The sequence below is a fragment of the Oncorhynchus mykiss genome, chromosome 12, assembly GCF_013265735.2.
Source record: "Oncorhynchus mykiss isolate Arlee chromosome 12, USDA_OmykA_1.1, whole genome shotgun sequence".
Lineage (NCBI taxonomy): Eukaryota > Metazoa > Chordata > Actinopteri > Salmoniformes > Salmonidae > Oncorhynchus > Oncorhynchus mykiss.
Window position 1 is genome coordinate 68,397,469 of NC_048576.1, and position 27,291 is coordinate 68,424,759.

General features: G+C 43.3%; 1 protein-coding gene across 1 annotated transcript in view; it reads left to right on the forward strand.

The window, feature by feature from the left end:
• The first annotated feature begins 1,200 nt into the window (after positions 1-1,200).
• Positions 1,201-27,291, forward strand: part of LOC110538949 (sterile alpha motif domain-containing protein 14) — a 38,924-nt gene continuing 12,833 nt past the window's right edge. The window contains exons 1-7 of the mRNA XM_036938167.1: positions 1,201-1,728; positions 7,961-8,013; positions 18,795-18,952; positions 19,913-20,246; positions 20,529-20,628; positions 20,751-20,819; positions 20,968-21,124. Of these exons, the coding sequence (XP_036794062.1) occupies positions 7,974-8,013; positions 18,795-18,952; positions 19,913-20,246; positions 20,529-20,628; positions 20,751-20,819; positions 20,968-21,124 (858 nt within the window). The 5' untranslated portion in view covers positions 1,201-1,728; positions 7,961-7,973. The remainder of the gene's footprint in view (positions 1,729-7,960; positions 8,014-18,794; positions 18,953-19,912; positions 20,247-20,528; positions 20,629-20,750; positions 20,820-20,967; positions 21,125-27,291) is intronic.

Below are 27,291 nucleotides of genomic sequence, written 5' to 3' on the forward strand. Positions count from 1 at the left end.
GAAAATAACAATTTCACACCTTGATTACATTGAGACACGATCACATACGATCACACACACACACCTTTTTTTATTATTTTTTATTCATGGGGGATACTTTTAAGCTGAATTCCTGGGCACAGATTCCCAAAACACTTCTTATGCAAAAAACTGCTCAAGAAATAAAAGGTGTTGATATTCCTCAACAATATCTAAAGATTGAATGATTTTCTTACGGAATCCACAAATATCTTCTTACCAATTTAGCTCGCTATCTAGCTAGCAATGGCAATCATGTTCGCACATGTCCTGCTGTTCTAAAACATGTTCTTGGGTTCAAAATAATCAATACTGAAACGTTCAGATTAAGTTTGTGAGTGAATTAAACATGTTAAATTGCTTTCATGAGTTTATTCTCTCACAGCCCTGAGTTTAAGACAAGGGTTTAGCCATCTTGGAATTAAGAACAAAAAACCCAAACTTTATTTTTAAGATTCTATTTCTTCTTAACTTTTTGCTTAAGGAGAAACATAATAGTGCAAGAACATTTCCAATAACCTTTTTGAGGAAAATCAACTTTGCTTAACTTTCCTCATAAGTCTATAGTTAAGGAAAACATTTCACTTAAGAAGGTTTTGTGAATCTGGGCCCTGGTCTTCTGGAGAAAACAAAAATGCTTGTTGCCGAGCCCTGCCATAATGTATCACGCCAGAGCTCCACCTTAATGGCCAGGCGCAACTTACATCTCTATTGGAGGACTAGCGGATGCACCTGTCTTGTGAAGTGCATCTCCTTTATCCTCCTTCCATCCCCTTTTAAACCTTCTCCTTTTCAGTGTCTCCCCAGGCAAACGAGAGACATCTCCTTTATCCTCCCTCCATCCCCTTTTAAATCTCCTCCTCTTCCTCCTTTTCAGTGTCTCCCCAGGCAAACGAGAGACATCTCCTTTATCCTCCCTCCATCCCCTTTTAAATCTCCTCCTCTTCCTCCTTTTCAGTGTCTCCCCAGGCAAACGAGAGACATCTCCTTTATCCTCCCTCCATCCCCTTTTAAATCTCCTCCTCTTCCTCCTTTTCAGTGTCTCCCCAGGCAGACAAGAGAGGCATCTCACATCTCCTTGAGTGGCCTGATAATAAGCTGAGTGGAGTGCTGCTGACTGACATCCCCCTCCTTCCCTCCTCCCCCTCCTCCATTACTTCTTCCTCCTCCCCTTAGGCTCTCACTGCCCCCATCCTCCCCCTACACACACACACCAGGGCTGGATCACCAGGACCTGCTTGAGAGCGCTGCCTTCTCCATCATACCAGACAGCTGTGCTTGAGTGTGTGCTTGTGTGTCCCTACCTCAGCCTGCCTCTCTCTCTTTCTCTCTCTTGATTTTTCTCCTGTCCCTCTCTCTCTTTACCCTGTCCTTCTCTCTTTCCTTTCGCTCTGCCTTAGACACTGTCATCCACTCCCACTTCTCTCTCCCCCCCTCTCTCTCCTACCCGCCCTCCCCTCCTCCCTCTCTCTTTCTCGGCTGTCCTTGACGGTGCTCTGTGGCAGAGCAGAGCTCTGTAGTGCTGGGTTGTGCAGGAGGAAGCAGGCAGCCAGCCTTTGCCCAGTGGATACATTCTGTTCTGTCTCTTCCAACGCTGCTGCCGTTACCCGGGATACGCATTCGGCCTGCCGTGCTGCCAGTGGAGACGAGGGCCTTATGCCAGTCTGCCATGTCGACTGAGTGCCAACCTAAGGGGAACACGTTTTAAAGGTGAGCTGCACTGCTTTTACCGCCCGGACTGTTTACCTTGTTGTTGTCTCGATTTCGATCTTGTTTTCTTTTCCTCTCTCCGCCCTGCTCTGTTCTCATCTCTATTTCTCCCTATCTCTTATCATCTCTGTTCTCCTCGCTTGTCCTCGCTCTATCTCTCGCTCCTCTCTCTCTCCCTCTTCCTCTCTGAGCCTGCCAGCCCTATCCCCCGACAATGCTTTTTGTTGTTGGGAACAAACCCCCTCTTTTGGGAACAAGCTGTGCTTGCTTTGGGATGTGTTTGTCTCGTTTGGTGCGGTCACTCAAGCCAAGGCATCCTCACTCGGACTGAATAGAGAGCTTATTAGATATTCAGCTGCATTGACCCATGTAGTTCTGTCTGGGTTGTTGTCAGGCTATTAAAGCTACTGTTCACTGTTTTCCTTCACTCCCCTCGTTTGATTTCTCCTGAGGTCTGTTGCAACATTTAGCAATACACTGAAAGTGAGATATTTTAACTCTAAAATGTAGGAGCTTAATGTGTTCTATGCATTTATCTTTTTTTCTGGGTATCTTTCTAAATATCTGCCTCTCCTTCTCTCTTTCCCTCTCCCCTCTCCCCCTCTTTTTTCTCTCTCTTCCTCCATCTCTCCATCGTCCTCCTCTTCCTTCTATCTCTCTCTCGCCGCCACGTGAGAGAGTGTCTGTCTTCCCCCAGGGTTGTTTGTGTTGTTCCTAACACGTTAACACACAGATGGGACACGGCGTGTTCACACAGCCTAACGAGCAAGCCCCTCTCATCATGTCCAGTGGTAAAATGCTGCAACTAATGGGGAAAGATACACTGTCCTTATAAACCATGACACCCCATAGGACTGTGCCGTTGCAGTCTGAAATGTCTTCCTTTCCTAGTTTCCTTTCCTTCATGGGCACTGACCTGTGAGGACTCAATTTGTTAGAGAACTTTAATGGAGTTATATCCTATTGTTTCACCTATCAATTATCATGGAAAGGTTACAAGGAAGTGGAACAATGTCAACATAGGGAGCCAGCTTGGACTCAACATAAAGTAGTGGTGTAGTAGTTGTGGACAGTGTATAATGGTACATGAAGTTATCTTGGACTGAGCTCTTCTTATAGGCCACTTTCCTCCAACTGTCTGGCCCATGGCCGTCACTCAGCCCCTAAACCTGTCTCTGTCTGCAGGAAGTGATCGGTTCATATTTCCTGCCCTCCCTTCATCCATCATCCCTACCTTCTCTGACCCCGTTGACTCCTCCTTAAGAGGGTGACTGGTTGTACGGCTTCATCGAACCTCTGAGAAGCCGGCTGTTCACATTATCGTCATATCACACAGGGTTAGAGAGAGAGTGTGTGTGTGTGTGTGTGTGTGTGTGTGTGTGTGTGTGTGTGTGTGTGTGTTCGTAAGGCCATTATCGTTGATACCCACGTTGTGTGTCAGCCTTGTGAAGGTTTAGTGTGTGTGCACGTGCCCACGCACGTGTAAAATCCCATTTGCCAAATATATAGAGACCATTCCCTGGAGGCAGAGACAGTATATTGCCTCAACACTCATTCTCTTCTCTCCCTAGTTTTATGTCCCTGTAAGTCATCCATGGTGGGACGCTCGGTCTTGGGACCTGGGTATGAATGTGTGCTGTGTGTGTTGAGTGTGTGAGAGCATGTATCTCTATATCTGTGTGTGTGGCAATCTGTGTCCTGTCCACACCTCATGTATGTTTTAATGAACCATGTTCTGGCAGAGGCCACCCCATAGATTTGTTGGAATAGGGGTCATAAGAGGGAATTGGAGGGTTTGGTTGAGGCCAGCACTGCCTAAATTGCATCCCCCAGAATCGACTGTTAGCCCCCACTCCTTTCCCACATAGCATCAGAGTGGGGCAAAGCGAGACTCATTTCTGCTGCTAATACTATGAGACATTCCCTCAGACATCCCGCCAAGGAGAGAAGGCAGTGACATGATTTTTCCCAGACAAACTATGCGACGTGAATAGTTTGAACCAAAATCACAGATTTAAGCAGATTGCATATGAAGCATCTTTCACCTTTAAAGGTGGACTTCAGGATTTTGGCAAATAAGCCTTTATCTACTTCCCTAGAGTCAGATGAACTTGTGAAGAAAAATGTTATGTCTCTGTGTGCAGTTTGTTTCCCTTTAAACCATCAGTACAGCACGTCCTACTATTCAATCATCTACTGTCTGTACTGCTTCGGCTCACTAGCAAGTTGGTTTATGGAGGATGATGCTCTGCTCATCACTGTCTTTCTCCTAATCTCAGTCATCTGCTGCACTACACTACAGACAGTAAATTCCCTCCTTTTAACCACCCATCAATTTGTGTGCTCTCTCTCTCTCTCTCTCTCTCTCTCTCTCTCTCTCTCTCTCTCTCTCTCTCTCTCTCTCTCTCTCTCTCTCTCTCTTTCTCTCTCTCTCTCTCTCTCACACACTTTCTCTCTCTCTCTTACTCCCCCCCTCTCCCTCTCTCTCTCCACTGGATGTGTGTGTGTGTGTGCGACTGTTGTATCTGTCACACACACAGCTCTCTCTCTGGGCGTTTCCTCTATGTGATGTACTGCAACACCCTGCTCTCTCAGGAATATCTGTGTGTGTCCCTATTCTCTCCCCAACAAGTGGATGTTTTGATACACTAACTTCTTACTAGACGAGGTTATCGAAATAATGACTCATACTGGCTGTATCGCAACCGGCCGTGATTAGGAGTCCCATAGGGCGACACACAATTGCCCCAGCGTCATCTGGGTTTGGCCGGTGTAGGCCGTCATTGTAAATAAGAATTTGTTCTTAACTGACTTGCCTAGTTAAATAGAAAATACAATAAAAAGCACTTTATGATTTATTTATTTCCGGACAATATTAGTCATCTCTTTAAGTGAGTCATGATGGAGCTGTAAAATGATTCCTTCACTAAGCTAACATTGATGTTTTCATCCCACTTTTGTACGTGTTTTCTTGCCCTTTTGGTCTGTTTATCGATGTCTGTCTTTTCTAATACAGGACTTATCTTCACATTCAATATGTTTTCTGTCTCTTACCGGGACTCACAACTACATGCACAGAGAGCATTCATCCACCTCCCACACACACATATTCCTGTGCTGCGCTAACTAGGTGCAGGACATAGCAGCATATCTAAGGTGTCCCCTCTTCCAGGTTAGGTCCATATGGAGACCAGGGCTGCCCTGCCAGGGATACAGGACCACGGGCAGTAGGCAGCAGATGGCCTCTCTCTCCTGGGCCCCCTGCCCACTCACCTCTCCTCCTCCCCTCTGGGCCTGGTAGCTGGTGCAGTCCGTTTCTATCCGTTTTGACCATGGCTCTAAGACTGGATAGGTGGAACCAAGTGGTTGCTTGGCTTTCACGTGGGAAGCAATAGGAGCATGGAGCTATCTGGTGTCACATATTCAATGAGTCCTTCCATGAGACTTGATGGTGTCGTAAAGGGGATGCTATGCTGCCTAGTGCTCGCTGTATTAACGGATGAGTAACGGAATGTCTAAAAACAGAGGGGGTATCATTTATGATGACGCTGCACTTTTGGATAATACTTTCTTTGTCCGAAGTTGTGCAGAAGTGTCTTGAGGCAGTTTCTCACAGATGTGATGTTTGTTGCAAACTCTAATGCAGTAAGTTTATTATTGGCTGGATTAACCCCCAGGCCAGTTCTGGTAGAAGTGGATTTTGAAGAGAAAAACAAAAGCCCAGCTATGTTTTTAAAGAAAATAATCGCCCACTGTTCTCACAGACTGCAGCAAACTATTCTGTCTAACGTATACAACTGTTACTGTAGCCATATAATGACCAGTACTGTGTTCCCCAAGCCTCCATTACAGCACAGAGCAACCATCCATTAGAGTTGTCTGATAAGGAGTACAGTGCCTTGCAAGTATTAGAGGTGGTTGAAATATCCAATAAATGTCGTTCCACTTCATGATTGTGTCCCACTTATTGTTGATTCTTCACAAAAAAATACAGTTTTATATCTTTATGTTTGAAGCCTGAAATGTGGCAAAAGGTCGCAAAGTTCAAGGGGGCCGAATACTTTCGCAAGGCACTGTATATATATATATATATATATACCTGTTCTGAAAGGTCCAGAGTCTGCAACACCACCGTGCAAGGGGCACCACCAAACATGTGGCACCATGAAGACCAAGGAGCTCTCCAAACAGGTCAGGGACAAAGTTGTGGAGAAGTACAGATCAGGGTTGGGTTATAAAAAAATATCTGAAACTTTGAACATCCCACGGAACACCATTAAATCCTTTATTAAAAAATGGAAAGAATATGGCACCACAACAAACCTGCCAAGAGAGGGCCTCCCACCAAAACTCGCGGATCAGGCAAGGAGGGCATTAATCAGAGAGGCAACAAAGAGACCAAAGATAACCCTGAAGGAGCTGCAAAGCTCCACAGCGGAGATTGGAGTCGTACACTCCAAAGAGCTGGGATTTACGGAAGAGTGGTCAGAAAAAATCCATTGCTTAAAGAAAAAAATAAGCAAACACATTTGGTGTTCGCCAAAAGGCATGTGGGAGACCCCCCAAACATACGGAAGAAGGTACTATGGTCAGATGAAACTAAAATGGAGCTTTTTGTCCATCAAGGAAAATGCTCTGTCTGGCGCAAACCTAACACCTCTCATCACCCCTAGAACACTTCCCCACAGTGAAGCATTGGTGGTGGCAGCATCATGCTCTGGGTATGTTTTTCATCGTCAGGGACTGGGGAACTGAATTGATGGAGCGATGGGGAAATTCTTGAGGGAAACCTGCTTCAGTCTTCCAGAGATTTGAGACTGGGACGGAGGTTCACCTTCCAGCAGGACAATGACCCTAAGCATACTGTTAAAGCAACACTCAAGTGGTTCAACAAAGCCCAGACCTCAATCCAATTGAGAATCTGTGGTATGAAGATTGCTGTACACCAGCGGAACCCATCCAACTTGAAGTAGCTGGAGCAGTTTTGCCTTGAAGAATGGGCAAAAAATCCCTTTGGCTGGATGTGCCAAGCTTATAGAGACATACCTCAAGAGACTTGCAGCTGTAATTGGTGCAAAAGGTGACTCAACAAAGTATTGACTTTGGGGCGAGTGAATAGTTAAGCACGCTCAAGTGTTTTTGTCTTATTTCTTGGTTGTTTAACAATAAAAAATATTTTGCATCTTCAAAGTGGTAGGCATGTTGTGTAAATCAAATGATACAAACTCCCCAAAAAATCTATTTTAATTCCAGGTTGTATTGCAACAAAATAGGAAAAATGCCAAAGGGGGTGAATACTTTTACAAGCCACTGTAGAAAGGATGCTGTCCAGAGTGTGGATTGGAGTTCACAGATAAGCTAGGGGGGTTAATGGGCACAAGATTGGGTGATTCGCAGGACAACACAAGCTAGCTTGGGGCAACTTTAATCATCTTCATTTACAACAACCTTGTGTCTTCATTCGATCCTGAATGTTCTATTCATTTTATTTCTGGAGTTAGTTCTAAGATACATTTCCAATTTGATCCACTAAAATGTCTATACTTTATACGACAGTGTAACGCCCTCCATTTGAGATGTAATGCATTAACCCACCTTCAAACCCCTTCCCAGCCCAAATGCACACATCATCCATCTTTATCATGCAGCCATTCCTTTAGGAAAGTGTGGAACCCCCTGTGTGTGTTTGTGCTCTCCTCTCATCCCTCCATTCTCTCTTCTTTAGCTGCATGTTTAATTACCTGGCTAGCAGGGAAATGGGTCAGCGGTGTGATGATCAGCTGAGCCCTCACGATCAATCACCCTGACGACTATGCTCCCGAGCAGACGTGCCCATTAGCGCATGAGTGTGTTTTTATCTGTGAGTGAGTAGAAATGGGGGGGGGGGGGGGGGTCGCAGCTCATTTTCTGGTAAATTCCTAATGTGATTTCCTTGAGGGTTCTTCCAGGGAGAAACAGCCACAGGGCTAAGCATTGCAGCAGACAGACGAGACGAGGAGGCTTGTTAGATGATGGGATGGTGAAGCTAAGCAAAGGGCTGCAGGCTGGTCACACGGCTGACTAAACTTGTCCATATACGTAAATGCAGCAACTGATTGAAATCTCTGTCTCTCTCTCACTCCCTCTCTCTCTGTTAGGTTTTTGTTTCTACAGTACCTAATCTAGAATTCTACCCCCCTCGCCCTCTCCGTTTCTCTCTCTTTCTCTCTCTCTACACCCTCTCTCTTCACAGTGCCCATTGCGCCATGTCTGCCACACAGCTGGAGGAGACAGAAAATGTTTTTGGTGAGTGCTTCTTTCTCTCTCTCTCTCTGTGTGTTTGTGTGTGTTTGTGTCTCGCACGTTTAATGAGTGTTGTATATGAGATGCACTAACGAAGATTGTGTGTTTGTGTGCGTACATCTCTCAAAGAAAGATACACGACATGAGGCACACAGAAATAAAGCGTTTGTGTGGTGTGTGTCTGGCATAAACTACTGTATGTGTGTGCTGTGCGCTGGACCTATAACTTTCTGAATACCATGGGTCAGGGAAATCTGTGGAACATGAGGGCGTCTGTTGTTGTAATGATACGTGGGAAGGCCTATGCTATGAAATATCATGACTGCTCTTCTCAGCTTAAAGGGCAGTCCAGTCAGGCTACACATGCATGCAGACACACACATACACACACAAACACTCCATGTCCTATTTTAAGAAAATCAATTCCTAAAGAGGCTATGACTCAGACTTCTACATCACAGCACCTTTGTATATAACGTTGAAACCAGCAAGTACCTCTCAGTCAGAGTCCTATAAATACTCCCTATTCCCCTTCGGAACAGCTCCCAGGTCACCTCTCTCTCCCTGAATAAGACACCCCAGCGCTAATGTGGAACATCACCCTTTGTGTGGACTCAGCCGTTTGGGTCTGTTGTGACGTTGTATTAGTTAATGTGACGACTGTTGCTCATCGAATGATTACAAGTTTCTAATTACATGATTAACTGAATCAAGCAATTATTAACTCATTAACCTGGGGCACTATGGGAAAACTAGTTTTTATTGAGTTTCTATTTCCCAAATGAACTCAAAGAATATCAGAATATCGATTTTACAACAGCCGCTAATTAACCAGTTGCCTCTAACTGTCTCGTTCTGAACGTCGTATAGCCCGTGAATATGCACGGACCCGGGTCCCACTAATGAATTCGTACCACACCAATTTTAGTTGAATATTTATTTACTAAAAAGCTCAAATGATGATAAACATATACACATAGACAAAACACATTATAGGCTATTGATTAGAACTTAGTATAACGGGCCAACACAATATGGCCAGTGTTACCCACAATGGGAATTTCAAAAGAGAGAGAACAGAAAGAAGTACACAAGAGAAATATACATTTGGGTGAATTTGTCAGCTATGCTATTCTAACCCTTTCCTCAAACTGCCGCTCTTATGGGTCAGAATATAATGATGTAATTACGTGGGAATGATCTCCGGGGATTCTCTGCATAGGCCTTCAGCTATTCGATGATGCGCTACTCCAGCGCACCTCTCTGACCGTCTTCTCGGTGTCAGTGTCCTTTTTGGCTTAGGAGTCTGTTCCCTCACCCCTTTCTCTGGAAGGGGTCTTCTGAGGCCAGGCAGCTCTGTAGCTCAGAGCTCACAGCATAGGAATGAAACCCTTTAGATACCACGATTCGATGGGAGATGGAGGCTAGGTGGTTCGACTAGAATTCACCCGCTTAGACACAGCTACTCATCTGTAGCTTGGGTAGAAAAGGATTTCTTTGTCCTTAAACTTGCGTTGCGTCCTGGGTTTGTTTACTTTTTAAGACCCTGCTGCAGCTGGGGTCACGTAGTCTTGTTGTAAATTCTATACTCACAGGTTTTATACCCTTGGGTCAGAAGTGGGCAAGGCCGCCTTTAGGGCAATTCTCTGGGCATACCAAGTTAATGAGGCAAGGGCTAGATTTTTCTTAAATCCCATTCTAAACAACTAACTTAACATTTCATCTTCCCCAAAACATTATTTTTGATTTGGATATTTTCCATACAACGTACAATGTATAAACATCAAACATATACTAGGAAAACCCTTCACATTACAATGTTTTCGTAATAACGTCATCTATTAACCTTAATAACAGAACAAAGATGACATACATTTTCATAGTCCATCTATCGTCATGACCACCATTGTGGCTGACGAAAACCATTGTTCCAAAGTCCCTTTAGTTCATGTTTAATGTTCTGAGGCTGGTTCTCTATAGTGACAGGACAAAGGAATTTGTCTGTGGCCTGAGATTTACCAGGGGCGTGGGGGCCATAAAACCCCCCACGTCTTCAGACCCCTAGATCTGTCCTCCTCTGCTGGGGTTGAGAGATAATCTGTAGGGTTGTGGTCTCCTGTAACCTGACTTGATCAAGACAGTCATGACAGGTCTCAGCGGTGTCAAGACTTCTACATTCCCGCCCCCCTCTAACCCTCTGTCTTATTGGCCCAGACGCCCCAAATCTGCTCAACTCTTCTAAAAAACATTAATTTCAACTGTATTATGGATTCACGTAGCTAACATTGAAGCGTGCATCTACCTGCCTGCTGGCTCGGATGTGAGGTATTTTTAGAGTGTATTTGCATGCATGTGTGTGTGTCTCCACAGCACATCTTTCAGATATCCAGTCACTAAATTAGACAAAACTACACAGCCGGTGGATCAGCCTGACAGCCTCGAGATGTGGCAGTGAGCGACACTAATAGACATTTTTGAACTGACCGCATCTTGTTTGCTTCGCCAGCTCTCTGGCGTTTTCTTAATATACTGTGCACACTTTCCTCTAGTGATGCAGCTGTGAGATTGACCTTCATACCTCTCTAGAAAGGTCCACAGGGAAATATAGAGTCGGGGGTAGTGCGCTCAGTAGACCTATAGTGGGGGTGGGCTGTAGTATATCTGTCTCCTACCTATTCCATGTATGGTCTGTGTAGAATCCAATAAGGGGTGGGAGGATGGCTTATGGGGTGTGGCTTGGTTTGGTCAATATTTAATGGTGCCTCTTAGCACAGAGACTAAGTCTAATAAGAGCAGGGGGGATAATGTGCACCACTGGGGCTAAAAGAATGGGAAAAAATTAAGAGGTGATTCTCAGTTCACCCTCCTCCTTCACCCCGCTTTACTCCTCCATGTTGTCTCGTATAATGTTGTCAACAAGGTGAACAGGAGGGTTGAGATACTGGAGCCAAGAAATGTTGTTGTTTAACGTGAGGGATTCACCCTGTAAAATAGCTTGTTGTTGTCTGTTGTCTTTGGGGTCGCTGTGCTTGGTCTCCCTTGACTCGCTCAGTGGAAACGTGGTAGAGAACGTAGGCGGGGGCGAGCAGAACAATTTCCCTCTGCGGCAGTTCGGCCTGTCTGCCTTCATTACTGTCTGTGTACATCCTAATACTGAACCACGGAGTCAGCCAATACACAGCTCATCCAATGAACCACAAAGACAATGCCATACTGAACTAGCAGTCCCACTGCTATCGTAGCACACAGCCTGAACCTAACCTAACGCAATACAGTTTCAATCTTATAAGCCGAGAATCCATATCCACTCAAACCTTACACTGATATTCTTGATATAAAGCTTGTTCAAGGCTTCAGTTATACTGAACCAAACCTTGCTTCCTGATACAAAGCATGTGTCATATAATAAACCAACTTGAGGAACGCAGCACCAATCTGAAACGGCAAAGCACTCAATTCCATTCACCCCCAGATTGCGGAAAATTGAATTTAATGAACCTTACACTCTACCACACTGAGTGTTGTGGTTTTGGACTCGATAGCCCAAGCTAGACCCAGTGGTGTCTATCTATACAAATTAACTTTGTGTGCTGCTTGAGTTTTAGCCTGTTGTGCAAGGATGTACCACTAGACAACACTACTAGAGCAATTAACTTCTGTGTTCAATTCTATTTCTGGAGGGAAGTGTGACATGCAGGGGTTGGAACCATTTCCCCCCCAATCATATCGTTCATAACAGAACCAATATTTTTTTTGTTCAGTTCCACTGTTCCGACCGGCAAAAGAAAGTTCCGAACCGGTTTGAACCAAAAAAAAGTAACCATTAATATTCAGAATTATACCCATGGAGGAGCAGCTTCTATGAAGGAACATTGAATGTCTTTGAACTTCAGAGAGATGGTTTAACGTTGGACCAAAACTAGCTAGCTAGTGTGTGTGTGCAGAGCTGCACCAGAATCAAAATAAAACATTTGTAGTTAATAAATCCAATGTCAAATGTGATAACTATTTAGTATCCTTAAGTAGCATTGAAAAAGTTAATCCATTCTTCTCTAATAACAAATCTCTCTTCCTAATTTCTGAATCATACTTGTAAATTCAGTAGCAGGCAGGCAGACACTGGAAAAAGAGTGAGGGCTTTGCATAGAAGCTTTGTTGCATTTTTTTTTTTTTTTGCAAATGGATGCCCGGAATGTAAAATAATGTTATTAACCGGTTCCCATGGTTCTGTTCAAGAATAGTATAGATCACTTTCATTCCAGGTTTTGATTCTGTTCCTTGAAAAATGACGTTCTTTCCGGTTTTCAGTTCTGTTCCCTGACCCCTGGTGATATGTGTACTGTGTGCTGTTTTAAATTTGGACAGATTACAATGCTTCTGTAAGATAGCAGATGGCTACTGTTGAGTTGTGATTTCCAAAGCAAAGGAGGTTCCCTTTCGTCGACTGTGAGGTACATGAAAAGGTATTGGAGACAGGTCTCCTCCATCTCTGAGCATGTAGCCCATAACATGCACAGAGCGGGCGAAAGGTCAGTTGGGTGTTCAACCTTCCTTGTCAGTAAGCTGATGGCAGAACTACAGGTGGAAAATGTCACTCTGCCTCCATTTGACCACTGCTGGGTCACTGAGCAGCACAAACATTGATTTACAGAGTGCACCCCAAATGGCACCTTATTCCCTAGGGCCTATAGAGCTCTAGTCAAAAGTAGTGCAAAAGTAGGGATCAGGGTGCCATTTGGGATGCAACCACAATTTGAATGGATGAACAACAGGGTTCTGAATATAGCCATAGTGAGTCATATAGACATTGTACTTTCATTCTCAAATTCCACCCCACCCCTCATGTTAATTAAGACAATGTCGTAAGCTAGGACAGTGTAGAGAGAGCGAGGTCCAAATTTGCCCAACCACAGTCAAGTGGAGTCCAGTGGAAGTGCAACATTATTCTGGAGCTCATTGTGCATTGTGGTCTTCTTAGATGAGAATGGATCTCTGGTCATTTAGTGTGATCTGCCACACCTGCCCTTTTATTCAGACTGCTCAATAAATCGAATTGTATTTGTCACATGCGCCGAATGCAACAGGTGTAGACCTTGCAGTGAAATGCTTTCTTACAAGCCCTTAACCAAACCCCCCCCCCCCCTCCCCAAAAAATAACAATAAGAAATAACAATAACAAATCATTAAAAAGCAGCAGTAAAATAACAATAGCGAGGCTATATACAGGGGTACCAGTACAGAGTCAATGTGTGGGGGCACCGGTTAGTAAAGGTAATTGAGGTATTTATGTACATGTAGTTAGAGTTATTAAAGTGACTATGCATACAAGGTATATAACAGAGAGTAGCAGCAGCGTAAAAGAGGGAGGGGGGGCAATGTAAATAGTCTGGGACTATGGTCGTCTCGGAGTATAGTACACGTCCTGGTAATCCGTCTGGCCCTGCGGCCTTGTGAATGTTGACCTGTTTAAAGGTCTTACTCACATCGGCTGAGGAGACGGTGATCCCACAGTCGTTCGGAACAGCTGATGCTCTCATGCATGCTTCAGTATTACTTGCCTCGAAGCGAGCATAGAAGTAGTTTAGCTCGTCTGGTAGGCTCGTGTCACTGGGCAGCTCTCGGCTGTGCTTCCCTTTGTAGTCTGTAATAGTTTGCAAGCCCTGCCACATCCAACGAGCGTCGGAGCCGTTGTAGTACGATTCGATCATAGTCCTGTATTGACCCTTTGCCTGTTTGAGGGTTCGTCGGAGGGCATAGAGGGATTTCTTATACGCTTCCGGGTTAGACTTCCACTCCTTGAAAGCGGCAGCTCTACCCTTTAGCTCAGTGTGGATGTTCCTTGTAATCCATGGCTTCTGGTTGGGGTATGTACATACAGTCACTGTGGGGATGACGTCATCAATGCACCTGTTGATGAAGCCAGTGACTGATGTGGTGTACTCCTCAATGCCATCGGAAGAATCCCGGAACATATTCCAGTCTGTGTCAGCAAAATAGTCCTATAGCTTAGCATCTGCTTCATCTGACCACTTTTTATTGACTGAGTCACTGGTGCTTCCTGCTTTAATTATTGCAGGAATCAGAAGGAAAGAGTTATGGTCAGATTTTCCAAATGGAGGGTGAGCTTTGTACGCATCTCTGTGTGTGGAGTAGAGATGGTTGCACATTTAACATGCTGGTAGAGATTTGGTAAAATGGATGTAAGATTCCCTGCATTAAAGTCCCCGGCCACTAGGAGCGCCGCCTCTGGATGAGCATTTTCCTGTTTGCTTATGGCGGTATACAGCTCATTTAGTGCGGTCTTAGTGCCAGCATTGGTCTGTGGTGGTATGTAGACAGCTATGAAAAATACAGATGAAAACTCTCTAGGTAGATAGTGTGGTCTACAGCTTATATATACTCTACCTCAGGTGAGCAAAACTTTGAGACTTCCTTAGATATCCTGCAACAGCTGTTGTTTACAACTATACATAGACCGGCAACCCTCGTCTTACCAGAGGCTGCTGTTCCATCCTGCCGATACAGTGTAAAACCCGCCAGCTGTTTATTCTTCATGTCGTCGTTCAGCCACTACTCGGTGAAACATAAGATATTACAGTTTTGAAAGTCCCGTTGGTAGTTTAGTCTTGCTTGTAGGTCGTCGATTTCATTTTCCAATGATTGCACGTTGGCCAATAGAATGATTGGCAGTGGGGGTTTACTCGCTCGCCTACGAATTTTCAGAAGGCAGCCTGACCTCCTCCCCATTTTTGTCTGTCTTCTCTTCTGGCAAGTGATGGGGATTTGGGCCTGTTCCCAGGAAAACAGTATATCCTTCACGTCAGACTCGTTAAAGGAAAAAGCTTCTTTCCAGCTTGTGATGAGTAATCGCTGTTCTGATGTCCAGAAGGTATTTTTGGTCATAAGAGACAGTAGCAGCAACATAATGTACAAAATAAGTTATAAACAACGCAAAAAACAAACAAACAAAAAAACACCGTTGGTTAGGAGCACGTAAGATGTCAACCATCCTCTCCGGCGCCATTCTATAGATAGGTGTCATGACAGTACATTAATGTGTCATTACCAATGCTATGAGTCATATGCAGAATCCTATTCCTAGTCCTTAGTTGATGTTAGGTGCAATGTAATTAACTATTAACTGTAATACTGTTTAAATTGTTTGTCTACATTCAATTAAAAACAGAAGTCGTCTGCACCACAATTCAGTTCAGGGAAACGTTTCTTCACATTCTAACTCAGAATATTTTTTTAAAAACTATTCTAAAACAATGTATTTTAATGAGCTGTAGATAAATCGGTCACATTTGTGTTGCTAAGGAGTAGAAATCCATTTAAAAAAAAATACTTCATTGAACCTCATGTCCTTGTTGTCTGAGGGTGTTCATCATCACTCCCTTCCTTATCGTTATCCCAGTGTCTCTGAACCTCACTGAGAGCCTGCATGGACAGTGTGCTGCCTGGGCATTTCTACATGATTAAAGACCAATTATATTAGAGTGAACACTCAGCCATGGGAGAGAGGGAAGAGGATATGCACGTCAAGAAAAAATGAGTCGATCTTTAGATTTCCTCTTAATTCTCACACAAATCAAAACACTTGAGTCATATTTTCTCTCTCTCTTATTTCTTAGTTGTATTACTTTTGGTTTCGGTGGTGGGATCCTTTGAAAATAGGCTCTTAGCTATTTAGCCTAATATTGTCCGGGACATGATAGTAATTACTATATACGGTATATTTCAATAATCTTGCCCAAACTTGAATGGCTGCAGTGAGCATCAGAGAAGAGAACTTCAGTGATCCTGTGTGGTTCATAACTGATGAAAGGTCTCACCACTTTCCTCTGTTGCATCTTATTTTTAGTCTGTCTCGGCAGACTGGCTGGTGTTAGATCCTCTATTACAGAGCAGTCAGTGCTGTCCTGTGCGGTACAGTACAGTCTGTGATGAGATCTGAGCGTCAGCCTGGTCAGAGAGCGGTATCAGATGAATCCTGTTAGTTGGCGCTTTTACTGCAGCGTGGCCGCCAATGAATCATCACTGGCCTCCGTTCTGAAACAACAACAACAGTGACAAGAGCACTTAGCTGTTGACTCACTCACATCTGGCCCCTCTGTGTCTCTCCATCACCGTACTGATGCACTTGTTCCTGAAGAGGGTGAGGGGAAGAATAACAAAGCCTAATACAATTGAATTACATATTTCTCACAAGTAATAGATCAATTGTATTATGTCAATTGCTTTGACTTGTGTACGTGTTTGATTAGGTCATTGTGGTACATGAATCCCTACTACAGTGCCAATGCTTCCCAAGAAAAAAGTGAATGTTTAGTAGAGGGATAGAGGCACTGTGTTTGTGGATTGATACAGCGCCTTCAGAAAGTATTCAAACCCCTTGACTTATTCCAGATTTTGTTGTGTTATATATGTAGCCTGAATAAAATAAACAATTCTTACCCATCTACACACAATACCCAATAATAACAACATTTTTAGAAATGTTTGCAAATGTATTGAACATGAAACACAGAAATATCTAATTATGGGTATGCTTGATGCAGCCTCCACCATGCTTGAAAATATGAAGAGTGGTACTCAATGATGTGTTGTGTTGGATTTGCCCCAAACATAACGTTTTGTATTCAGGACATAAAGTTAACTTTTTTGGCACATTTTTGTGCAGTGTTACTTTAGTGCCTTGTTACAAACAGGATGCATGTTATGGAATATTTGTGTTCTGTTACAGGCTTCCTTCTTTTCACTTCGTCAATTAGGTTAGTATTGTGGAGTCACTACAATTTTGTCAATCAATTCTCAGTTGTCTCTTATCACAGCTATTAAACAATGTAACTGTTTTAAAGTCATGTTGAAATCCCTGAGTGGTTTTCTTCCTTACCGGGGACTGAGTTAGGAAGGACACCTTTATCTTTGTAGTGACTGGGTGCATTGCTACACCATCCAAAGTGTAATGAATAACTTCACCATGCTCAAAGGGATATTCAATGTCTGCTTTTTTTTTTTTTTTTTTACCCATCTACCAATAGGTGCCCTTCATTGCGAGGCATTGGAAAATCTCCCTGGTCTTTGTGATTGAATCTATGTTTGAAATTCACTGCTCAACTGAGGGGCCTTACAGATAATTGTATGAGTCGTGTACAGAGATGAGGTAGTCATTCCAAAATCATGTAAGGATCCGCCCCTTTTTTTCAATTTCCCACTAAAATGACATACCCAGATCAAACTGCCTGTTGATCAGGCCCTGAAGCAGGACATGCATATTCTTGATACCGTTTGAAAGCAAACACTGAAGTTTGTGGAAATGTGAATGGAATGTAGGACAATATAACACATTACATCTGGTAAAAGATAATACAAAGAAAAACCAACAGATGTTTTTGTATTTTTGTATTTTTTTTTGTATCATCGTCTTTGAAATGCAAGACAAAGGCCATAATGTATTATTCCAGCCCGGGTGCAATTTAGATTTTGGCCACTAGATGGCAGCAGTGTCTGCGCAAAGTTTTAGACTGATCAAATTAACCATTGCATTTCTGTTCAAAACCTTTGTATCAAGACTGCCCAGAATTGCCTAATTTGTTTATTAATAACTTTCAAGTTCAAAACTGTGCACTCTCCTCAAACAATAGCATGGTATTCTTTCACTGTAATAGCTACTGTAAATTGGACAGTGCAGTTAGATGAACAAGAATTGAAACTTTCTGCCACTATCAGATATGTCTATGTCCTGGGAAATGTTCTTGTTACTTACAACCTCATGCTAATCACATTAGCCTACGTTAGCTCAACCGTCCCGTGAGGGACCCACCAATCCTGAAGAAGTTTTAAGCACTATTGTTGCACACAGAGTGAGTCCATGCAACTTATTATGTGACTTGTTAAGCAACATTGTACTCCAAAAGTTATTACGGCTTGCCATAACAAATGGGTTGAATACTTATTGACTCATACATTTCAGCTTATTATTTTTAATTAATTTGTCAACATTTCTAAAACATAATTCCCCCTTGACATTATGGGGTATTGTCTGTAGGCCAATGACACAAAATCAACATTTCATGAATTTTAAATTCAGGCTGTAACATAACAAAATGTGGAAAAAGTCAAGGGGTGTGAATACTTTCTGAAGGCACTGTAAGAGAGGACCAGGTCGTAGGTCAATGTTCATCCCCCACAATCCTCTGCTGACTCAGTCACAGGGGAACATCCAATGTGATTAAATAGATGAATTGTCATGTATTTGGGGGCTGGATAAATGGAGTGAAGAATGGAAGGGATGAGGGGAGGAGAGGGAGAGATAATTGATGGAAACGCTGAAGGGCTCTCAGATTGGGGTCAAGAGGTCAAAGGCAAAAGGATCGTTCCTCTGGGTTCACCACAGATAGAGGATGTTACAGCAGGGGGAGGATCAGATAAACATATTTCATTTGATCAATTAAACTCCTCAGTTTGACATGTAAAAAGGTGGTATAACAGTATCTTGTACCTTCTTGTAACACAGACATTAGAGGATTTATTTTACATGAAGGGAATTAGCTTTTGCCCAGTAGATTATCTTTCTAGGTCCCAGGTGAAATGAATATATTATAATAGCTGTAGTCTAATGTTTAGGTCTGGGCTTTCCTTGTAACACATTCTGCATCAAATGGATCTGTTAAAAGCACTTCTCAAATCTGTGTCCAGCACTTATTTGAGCTTTTCTCTGTGATCTTCCCTCAGACCTGAATGATCTGAATATCATCATTTTCTCTGTGATCTTCCCTCAGACCTGAACGAGGCCATCCCAGAGACAGAGCTGCTGGACAACAGCATACAGAAGGGGCGTGCCCAGCTGTCCGTCAAAGCCAGGAGGCACCGCCCCTCTCGCTCTCGCTTCCGAGACAGTGTCAGCTCCACAGAGGGAGATGACAGTCTGGAGAGGAAGGTGAGTGACAGGCGTGAGAGCCAATCAATCGATGACATGGACTCTCAAAGGGACAGGCACACCCACAGGACACATTCCTTTGTAGTCTGATGATGACCTTGTAGCATGTGATAACAAAAGACAAGGGCCTTGTCTTGGTAATACAGTATAGATAGACATCTTTGTATAGATAGCGCCAAGGGAGATTTTAGGTATTTATTGCGCATGTTATATAGTCACTATACCATAATACTGCACACATGTAGCTAAGTCACATAGCAACTAAAGCTCTATAACTAACAGCGCTGTACATGCCTATACTCGTGAGTAGATCCTGATTGGTGAAAAACAAAGCTCGACTCAATCAGGCATTGAATCATGTTTCACTGCTTCATTTGACAATCAAATTTTAGTTGTAGATGGTAAAATACCATTGCAACCATCCACATGAAATCCGTTTCTTAGTCCTAGAACTCATTTCAGATGATATGGAGATTATCAGATGGGAAAATGTCTCAGTGGCCTTGGCTATTTTGGAGGGCATTGGAGAGTGTGTCTCGCTCTCTTCATATCTGTTGTTTGGTCGTTTTGAGTATTTTCTCTCACTAGAGTTACAGTCAATTCAAATGACATTCCAGCCCATTCAGGCATTTCATTGGACTAGCACTTAATTTGAAAAGTACCATACTACAGTTATGAGCATTTTCCCATTCAAATTTCATGTCCAATTATTCCTTACTATACAGGAGGTGGAATGGATTTGACCCAAACGCATATGTCCCTAATTGTGTTGATGAGTGGGTGCATGCATGTGTTTATATGCGTAAATGCATGCTTGTGTGCGTGTATGTATGTGTGTCAGTCTGTCTGTCTCTCTGTGTGTGTGGTTGTGTGTGTGCGCGCGCATGTGTCTATTTATTGTTTGTGTCAGTCAGTTCACATATAAACATATTGTGGTGTTTCTGAATCTTTGTGCCATAGTGTCTGGACAGCCCCCTGCACTCCGTCCGTTCCCCCCTCCACTCCACCCTGCGAGGAGGCTCCTCCCCTTCTCCTGATTCGCTCCTCTCCTCGTCCTCCCCTTGTCCCACCTTACGGAGCCCCGTGTTCTCCTTCGACACCTCCTCCTTACGGCGCTCCCCGGAGGATGGCGGGACCGGGTCGCCAGCCCCTCGGGGCCGGTACCGCCAGCTGACAAATGCCACGTCTCAGGAGGCCCTGGTGACCACGCCCAACAGCTCTCCCTCCAAGTCGTGTCCCAGTTCGGACTGCTCGCCTGTTTACATTCGACGGGCACGACGCCCAGACAGTGAGGGTACGAGAGGCAGACATCCGCATTGGGCAACAAAATCCTCATCCTAGTTATTACAGTCCAACTCCCCACACTAAGAATTACAAGCACTGTGATATTAACTATGGTATATTAAGCCTAAATAGGCAAAACACACACACACACACACACACAGCCATAAATGTATTGATACACAACCACCATACCATTAAGGCCACACCAAAATGTTGGTAATGGTGGGTTAATGTATAAAAAAATGCTTTGATTAATCAATAATGTGTTAATTGCCATTTTTTTTCTTCTCAGTGTTAGTTTCAGAAGACAGTCGAGACACCAGCCCGGCTGACCCCGGCAACAACAGCCTTATCTTCGACAAGAAGACCAAGAGGAGATTCTTGGACCTGGGGTAGGTGCTCAATATACAGACATTAAAACGGTTTACATTGTAAACACATTGTAAATTTGGCAGTGTCAAAACTGGTGCTTTCTGTTGATGTCTTAACCCACCATTTTTTTGTTCTTCTGAAGGGTCACATTGAGACGCTCCTATGTGAGGGTCAGAAAAGACAAGTCAAACAGACTGTCAATGGGAAGCCGGTGAGTCCATGGGAAGCCATTTTGGCTCTGTCCCTCTGTTTCAATACAGGAGGCAAAATGTTGGCTCTATTACACCTAGTTAGTATATTAGAGGCACCATTTTGGCTCATTCAGTTAGCATATTGAATGTCTCTCTTTCTCTGCACAGGGAGCCATCTGAGAGCCCGTCCAGGTCCTCTGGCTCTTTCGTGCCTTTCTCCTGGTTCACTGACAGCACCAGGGGCTCCGTGTCGTCCGGGGCAACTCCACCCTGCTCCCCCAAACTGGTCTCACAGGACTGCAGCCCCCGCAAGTCCAACTCCCAGGTAACTCACATATAGACGCCTTCAGATATCATATTTAGGTCAGACTGCACTATTATGTTACTACTACCATTGTCCACTTTGTGTTTTTATCATTATCAGAGGCCTCGTGTGTTTCTGTTAGCATTAGCATATAGTCTAGTCTTCATTTCATGTCTGTCATTAAGATTTCTGCCACATCTGCCAATGTCACAAAAATGATGCGCGCGCTTCAAAGGGACAGAAGGCCATGTGTTGTTATGGTTCTGGATGGCCAGATAGCTAGCAACAATTTTAAGAAACTGTCACGTGGTGAATTGTAAGTGGCTCGTTTCAGCTCATTTAAACTTTTTCTTGATACCATGTCTTGTTTTGAGGTGTTTTGACTGTCACCTCTATGCTAATATGAGAATAAAAATGGCTAGATATCTAGCTAACCAATAACTGTAATGATGTATTTGAGAGGTAAGTGCTCATTGTGCAACTGTATTTTTGTTTTCAATAAACATTGGAGATGAAATATAGTTTACATGTTGTGAACAATTTAGGCCAACCCTTGTTTTGCCCCATACTGTAGTTGCACATGCGTCGGTTTTGTTTCTAAACAACCAAACCGTCTGTACATTCCACAGTTTAAATAACCAAGAAACGGATTCTGCTGTTACCCTTGGAGATATGCCAAATTCTTTTTACAAATTGTCAAGAAGGAGAAAACTTTATCCTACTGGGTTTGAGCTTCAAATGCACATCAAATGAAAACAGTCACCAGATGAGAGAAGCAGACACCAGAGATATAAAACTGCTACACTTCTATAAACACTTTTGCGACTAGCATCGTCTAGTTTTGTCATCCTAAGCCTCTTCTCCCTCTTTCTTCTTCTCCTTCCGTCTCACTCCCACCCTCTCTCTCTCTCTCTCTCTCTCTCTCTCTCTCTCCCTCCCTCCATCCACCTATCTCTCTCTCCCTCTCACTCTCTCTCACACATACACACAAACAGTGGGGAGAACAAGTATTTGATACACTGCTGATTTTGAAAGTTTTCCCACTTACAAAGCATGTAGAGGTCTGTAATTTTTTTTAATCATAGGTATACTTCAACTGTGAGAGACGGAATCTAAAACAAAAATCCAGAAAATCTCATTGTCTGATTTTTAAGTAATTATTTTGCATTTTATTGCATGACATAAGTATTTTATACCTTCCTCATGATCATTGATGCCCCACGAGGTGAGATTGACCGTCATCTTGAACTTCTTCCATTTTATTCCACTTCTTCCATTTTCTAATAATTGCACCAACAGTTGTTGCCTTCTCACCAAGCTGCTTGTCTATTGTTCTGTAGCCCATCCCAGCCTTGTGCAGATCTACAATTCTATCCCTGATGTCTTTACACAGCTCTCTGGTCTTGGCCATTGTGGAGTGGTTGGAGTCTGTTTGATTGAGTGTGTGGACAGGTGTCTTTTATACAGGTAACGAGTCCAAACAGGTGCAGTTAATACAGGTAATGAGTGGAGAACAGGAGGGCTTCTTAAAGAAAAACTAACAGGTCTGTGAGAGACGGAATTCTTACTGGTTGGTAGGTGATCAAATACTTATGTCATGCAATAAAATGCAAATTAATTACTTAAAAATCATACAATGTGATTTTCTGGATTTTTGTTTTAGATTCCATCTCTCACAGTTGAAGTGTACCTATGATAAAAAATTACAGACCTCTACATGCTTTGTAAGTAGGAAAACCTGCAAAACCGGCAGTGTATAAAAGACTTGTTCTCCCTAACTGTATATATAATTGATCTGGAGAGGCCCATGGTGTGACTCAGCTCCTGTGGAGAGTCTGAGGGATTGAAACCCAATTAGGAAGCAGGGCGCGTTTTCCTCTGTGTCCAAGAGGGTGCTGCTATTCGACATTTATCGACAAGCATGGCTACATTTACACAGAGGGGAAATCGATGGCCCTTTGTGCGGCACAATGTCACATACTCGTGTCAAATGTAACCTGTTTCAGAAAAGATATTGACAGATGACTTCGGGAGTTAAAACAAGAACATGGCACCGATGCAAGAGACTCTTCAGTTGTTAGATCCGATTGACCATATTGAGGGATTTTGGTGTTGCTCTGTCGTCCTGTTACATGGTTTGGTACATGCGCATCTATTGGATGGAAAACATAGCTTAATATACAGAAGAAAGAAGCTGAGGTACAGGGTTATAGGAAGAAGATAGGCTTATAGTGGTTGTCCGCTCAAAATACCCAGGAAGGCAGACATATGCCTCCCACTGACTTTGCACCAGCTAATTAAAGCCTCTGCCAAAGGCCTGAGTATTTCTAAGGGAAATAGATTATATTTCAGAAGCTTGTGGGCCAATGGCCGTTTAGCTAAGAAGCACAGGAAGGACTGATAAGAAATATACAGCCGTCCAAACACACCGTTGATGTAACAAAACAAGGTGTGTGTTCATATATCAAACTGTTTGTATTTCACTGTCAAACGTATAGTTATGAGCATGCCTGGCTCTTGGAGCTTTACAGTTGTTCTGCTTATGTGGACACATTGCTTTATAGATCAAAGGTGTTATAAGCCCTTGTCAGCACAACAAATATGGTATGTTGCATATTGAGATATATCTCTGCCATAGATGATGACATTCTTTCTGCTAATATGTTCATGTGTAGCCTGTCCATATCCTTGCCATGAAAACATATAACCAGTGGGTACACCCACAGGACACCTAACAATACATATGTTTCTTGTTGGAGGTCTCTCTTTGCCCACATTTGCAGTCGTAGGCAGAAATCCCATGATGCAATCGATGCTGTTGATTTACTCACCTTGGTGACTTGACCGCTGCGATGCTTTTAGCTAACCACAACATCAATGTCAAGACAACTAGATTACCGTTTAACAAAAGAAGGAACGAAACACAGCAGAGCATATTTCCACTTAGTGGTTAATAGATATTCTAATGCCCTTGTTTACACATGCTTTAAAAAACAACAACTTTGAATTAACTATTGGCAGGCTAAGTTCAGTGAGTTCATCAATATAGCCCTCTATGGGAGAAAACACCCATCCACCCCTCTCAGCTTCACTTGGTTTGATCCATTCTGAGTCAAAACCCTCCCAAATATTGGGGCAGGGGGAGTGTTTATACATACTCTCTAACACCTGCCACATGACACATCTAAAAAAAACCTTAGCAACATGTTGGGAGCATGGGCCTATCCCAAATAGCACCTTTATTTCCCGTAAAGTGCAATACTTTTGACTACAGGGCAAATGTAGTGCACTTTATAGGGACTAGAGTGCAATTTAGAACAGAGCTCCATGGGGTTTAATCGTGAGGAGTAGCTAGGCAAAGCATCCCAGATGCACTTAGTCATCAGCATGGAGGCCGGGGTCCTTCGCTCTGCACAGCAATTAAAGCTGCAGCTTCCCATTGAAAGCAGAGGGCCGTTAAATCCCTTTCAACCACTGTGTGCCTGTCCAACTGGGTTAATAGCTCTAGCATGCATAGTGCACTACTTTTGAACAGAGCCCTATGGGCCCTGGTCAAAAATCAGTGGTATAAAGTACTTAAGGAAAAATACTTGAATGTACTACTTAAGTGTTTTTTTGGGGTATCTGTACTGACTCACTAAACACTTTGTAAATGACAGCTGAGTGTTGGAGTGTGCCCCTGGCTAACCGTAAAAAAAATGTATACAAGAAAATTGTGACTTCTGCTTTGCTTAATATAAGGACTTTTAAATGATTTATACTTTCACATTTGATACTTAAGTATATTTTAGCAATTACATTTACTTTTGATGCTTAAGTATATTTAAAACCAAATACTTTTAGACTTTTGCTCAAGTAGTATTTTACTGGGTGACTTTCAATTTTACTTGAGTCATTTCCTATTAAGGTATCTTTACTTTTACCCAAGCATGACACTTAGGTACTTTTTTCACCATTGTCAAAAGTAATGCATTATATACACTAATCAAAATCAAATCAAATTTATTTATATAGCCCTTCGTACATCAGCTGATATCTCAAAGTGCTGTACAGAAACCCAGCCTAAAACCCCAAACAGCAAGCAATGCAGGTGTAGATGCACGGTGGCTAGGAAAAACTCCCTAGAAAGGCCAAAACCTAGGAAGAAACCTAGAGAGGAACCAGGCTATGTGGGGTGGCCAGTCCTCTTCTGGCTGTGCCGGGTGGAGATTATAACAGAACATGGCCAAGATGTTCAAATGTTCATAAATGACCAGCATGGTCGAATAATAATAAGGCAGAACAGTTGAAACTGGAGCAGCAGCACGGCCAGGTGGACTGGGGACAGCAAGGAGTCATCATGTCAGGTAGTCCTGGGGCATGGTCCTAGGGCTCAGGTCCTCCGAGAGAGAGAAAGAAAGAGAGAATTAGAGAAAGCACACTTAAATTCACACAGGACACCGAATAGGACAGGAGAAGTACTCCAGATATAACAAACTGACCCTAGCCCCCCGACACATAAACTACTGCAGCATAAATACTGGAGGCTGAGACAGGAGGGGTGAGGAGACACTGTGGCCCACTCCGAGGACACCCCCGGACAGGGCCAAACAGGAAGGATATAACCCCACCCACTTTGCCAAAGCACAGCCCCCACACCACTAGAGGGATATCTTCAACCACCAACTTACCATCCTGAGACAAGGCTGAGTATAGCCCACAAAGATCTCCGCCATGGCACAACCCAAGGGGGGGGCGCCAACCCAGACAGGATGACCACATCAGTGAATCAACCCACTCAGGTGACGCACCCCTTCCAGGGACGGCATGAGAGAGCCCCAGTAAGCCAGTGACTCAGCCCCTGTAATAGGGTTAGAGGCAGAGAATCCCAGTGGAAAGAGGGGAACCGGCCAGGCAGAGACAGCAAGGGCGGTTCGTTGCTCCAGAGCCTTTCCATTCACCCTCCCACTCCTGGGCCAGACTACACTCAATCATATGACCCACTGAAGAGATAAGTCTTCAGTAAAGACTTAAAGGTTGAGACCGGGTTTGCGTCTCTGACATGGGTAGGCAGACTGTTCCATACAAATGGAGCTCTATAGGAGAAAGCCCTGCCTCCAGCTGTTTGATTAGAAATTCTAGGGACAATTAGGAGGCCTGCGTCTTGTGACCGTAGCGTACGTGTAGGTATGTACGGCAGGACCAAATCAGAGAGATAGGTAGGAGCAAGCCCATGTAATGCTTTGTAGGTTAGCAGTAAAACCTTGAAATCAGCCCTTGCTTTGACAGGAAGCCAGTGTAGGGAGGCTAGCACTGGAGTAATATGATCAAATTTTTTGGTTCTAGCCAGGATTCTAGCAGCCGTATTTAGCACTAACTGAAGTTTATTTAGTGCTTTATCCGGGTAGCCGGAAAGTAGAGCATTGCAGTAGTCTAACCTAGAAGTGACAAAAGCATGGATACATTTTTCTGCATCATTTTTGGACAGAAAGTTTCTGATTTTTGCAATGTTACGTAGATGGAAAAAAGCTGTCCTTGAAATGGTCTTGATATGTTCTTCAAAAGAGAGATCAGGGTCCAGAGTAACGCCGAGGTCCTTCACAGTTTTATTTGAGACGACTGTACAACCATTAAGATTAATTGTCAGATTCAACAGAAGATCTCTTTGTTTCTTGGGACCTAGAACAAGCATCTCTGTTTTGTCCGAATTTAAAAGTAGACCGGTCAAAAGTTTTAGAATACCTACTCATTCAAGGGTTTTTATTTTCTTTATTTTTACTATTTTCTACATTGTAGAATAACAGTGAAGACATCAAAACTGTGAAATAACACATATGGAATCATGTAGTAACCAATAAAGTGTTAAACTAATCAAAATATATTTTATATTAGAGATTCTTCAAATAGCCACCCTTTGCCTTGATGACAACTTTGCACACGCTTAGCGTTCTCTCAACCAGTTTCATGAGGTAGTCACCTGGAATGCATTTCAATTGACAGGTGTGCCGCCTTAAAAGTTAATTTGTGGAATTTCTTTCCTTATTGCATTTGAGCCAATCAGTTGTGTTGTGACAAGTTACCCATTGAAAGCAGAAGGCCGTTAAATCCCTTTCAACCACTGTGTGCCTGTCCAACTGGGTATACAGAAGATAGTCATATTTGGCAAAAGACCAAGTCCATATTATGGCAAGAACAGCTCAAATAAGCAA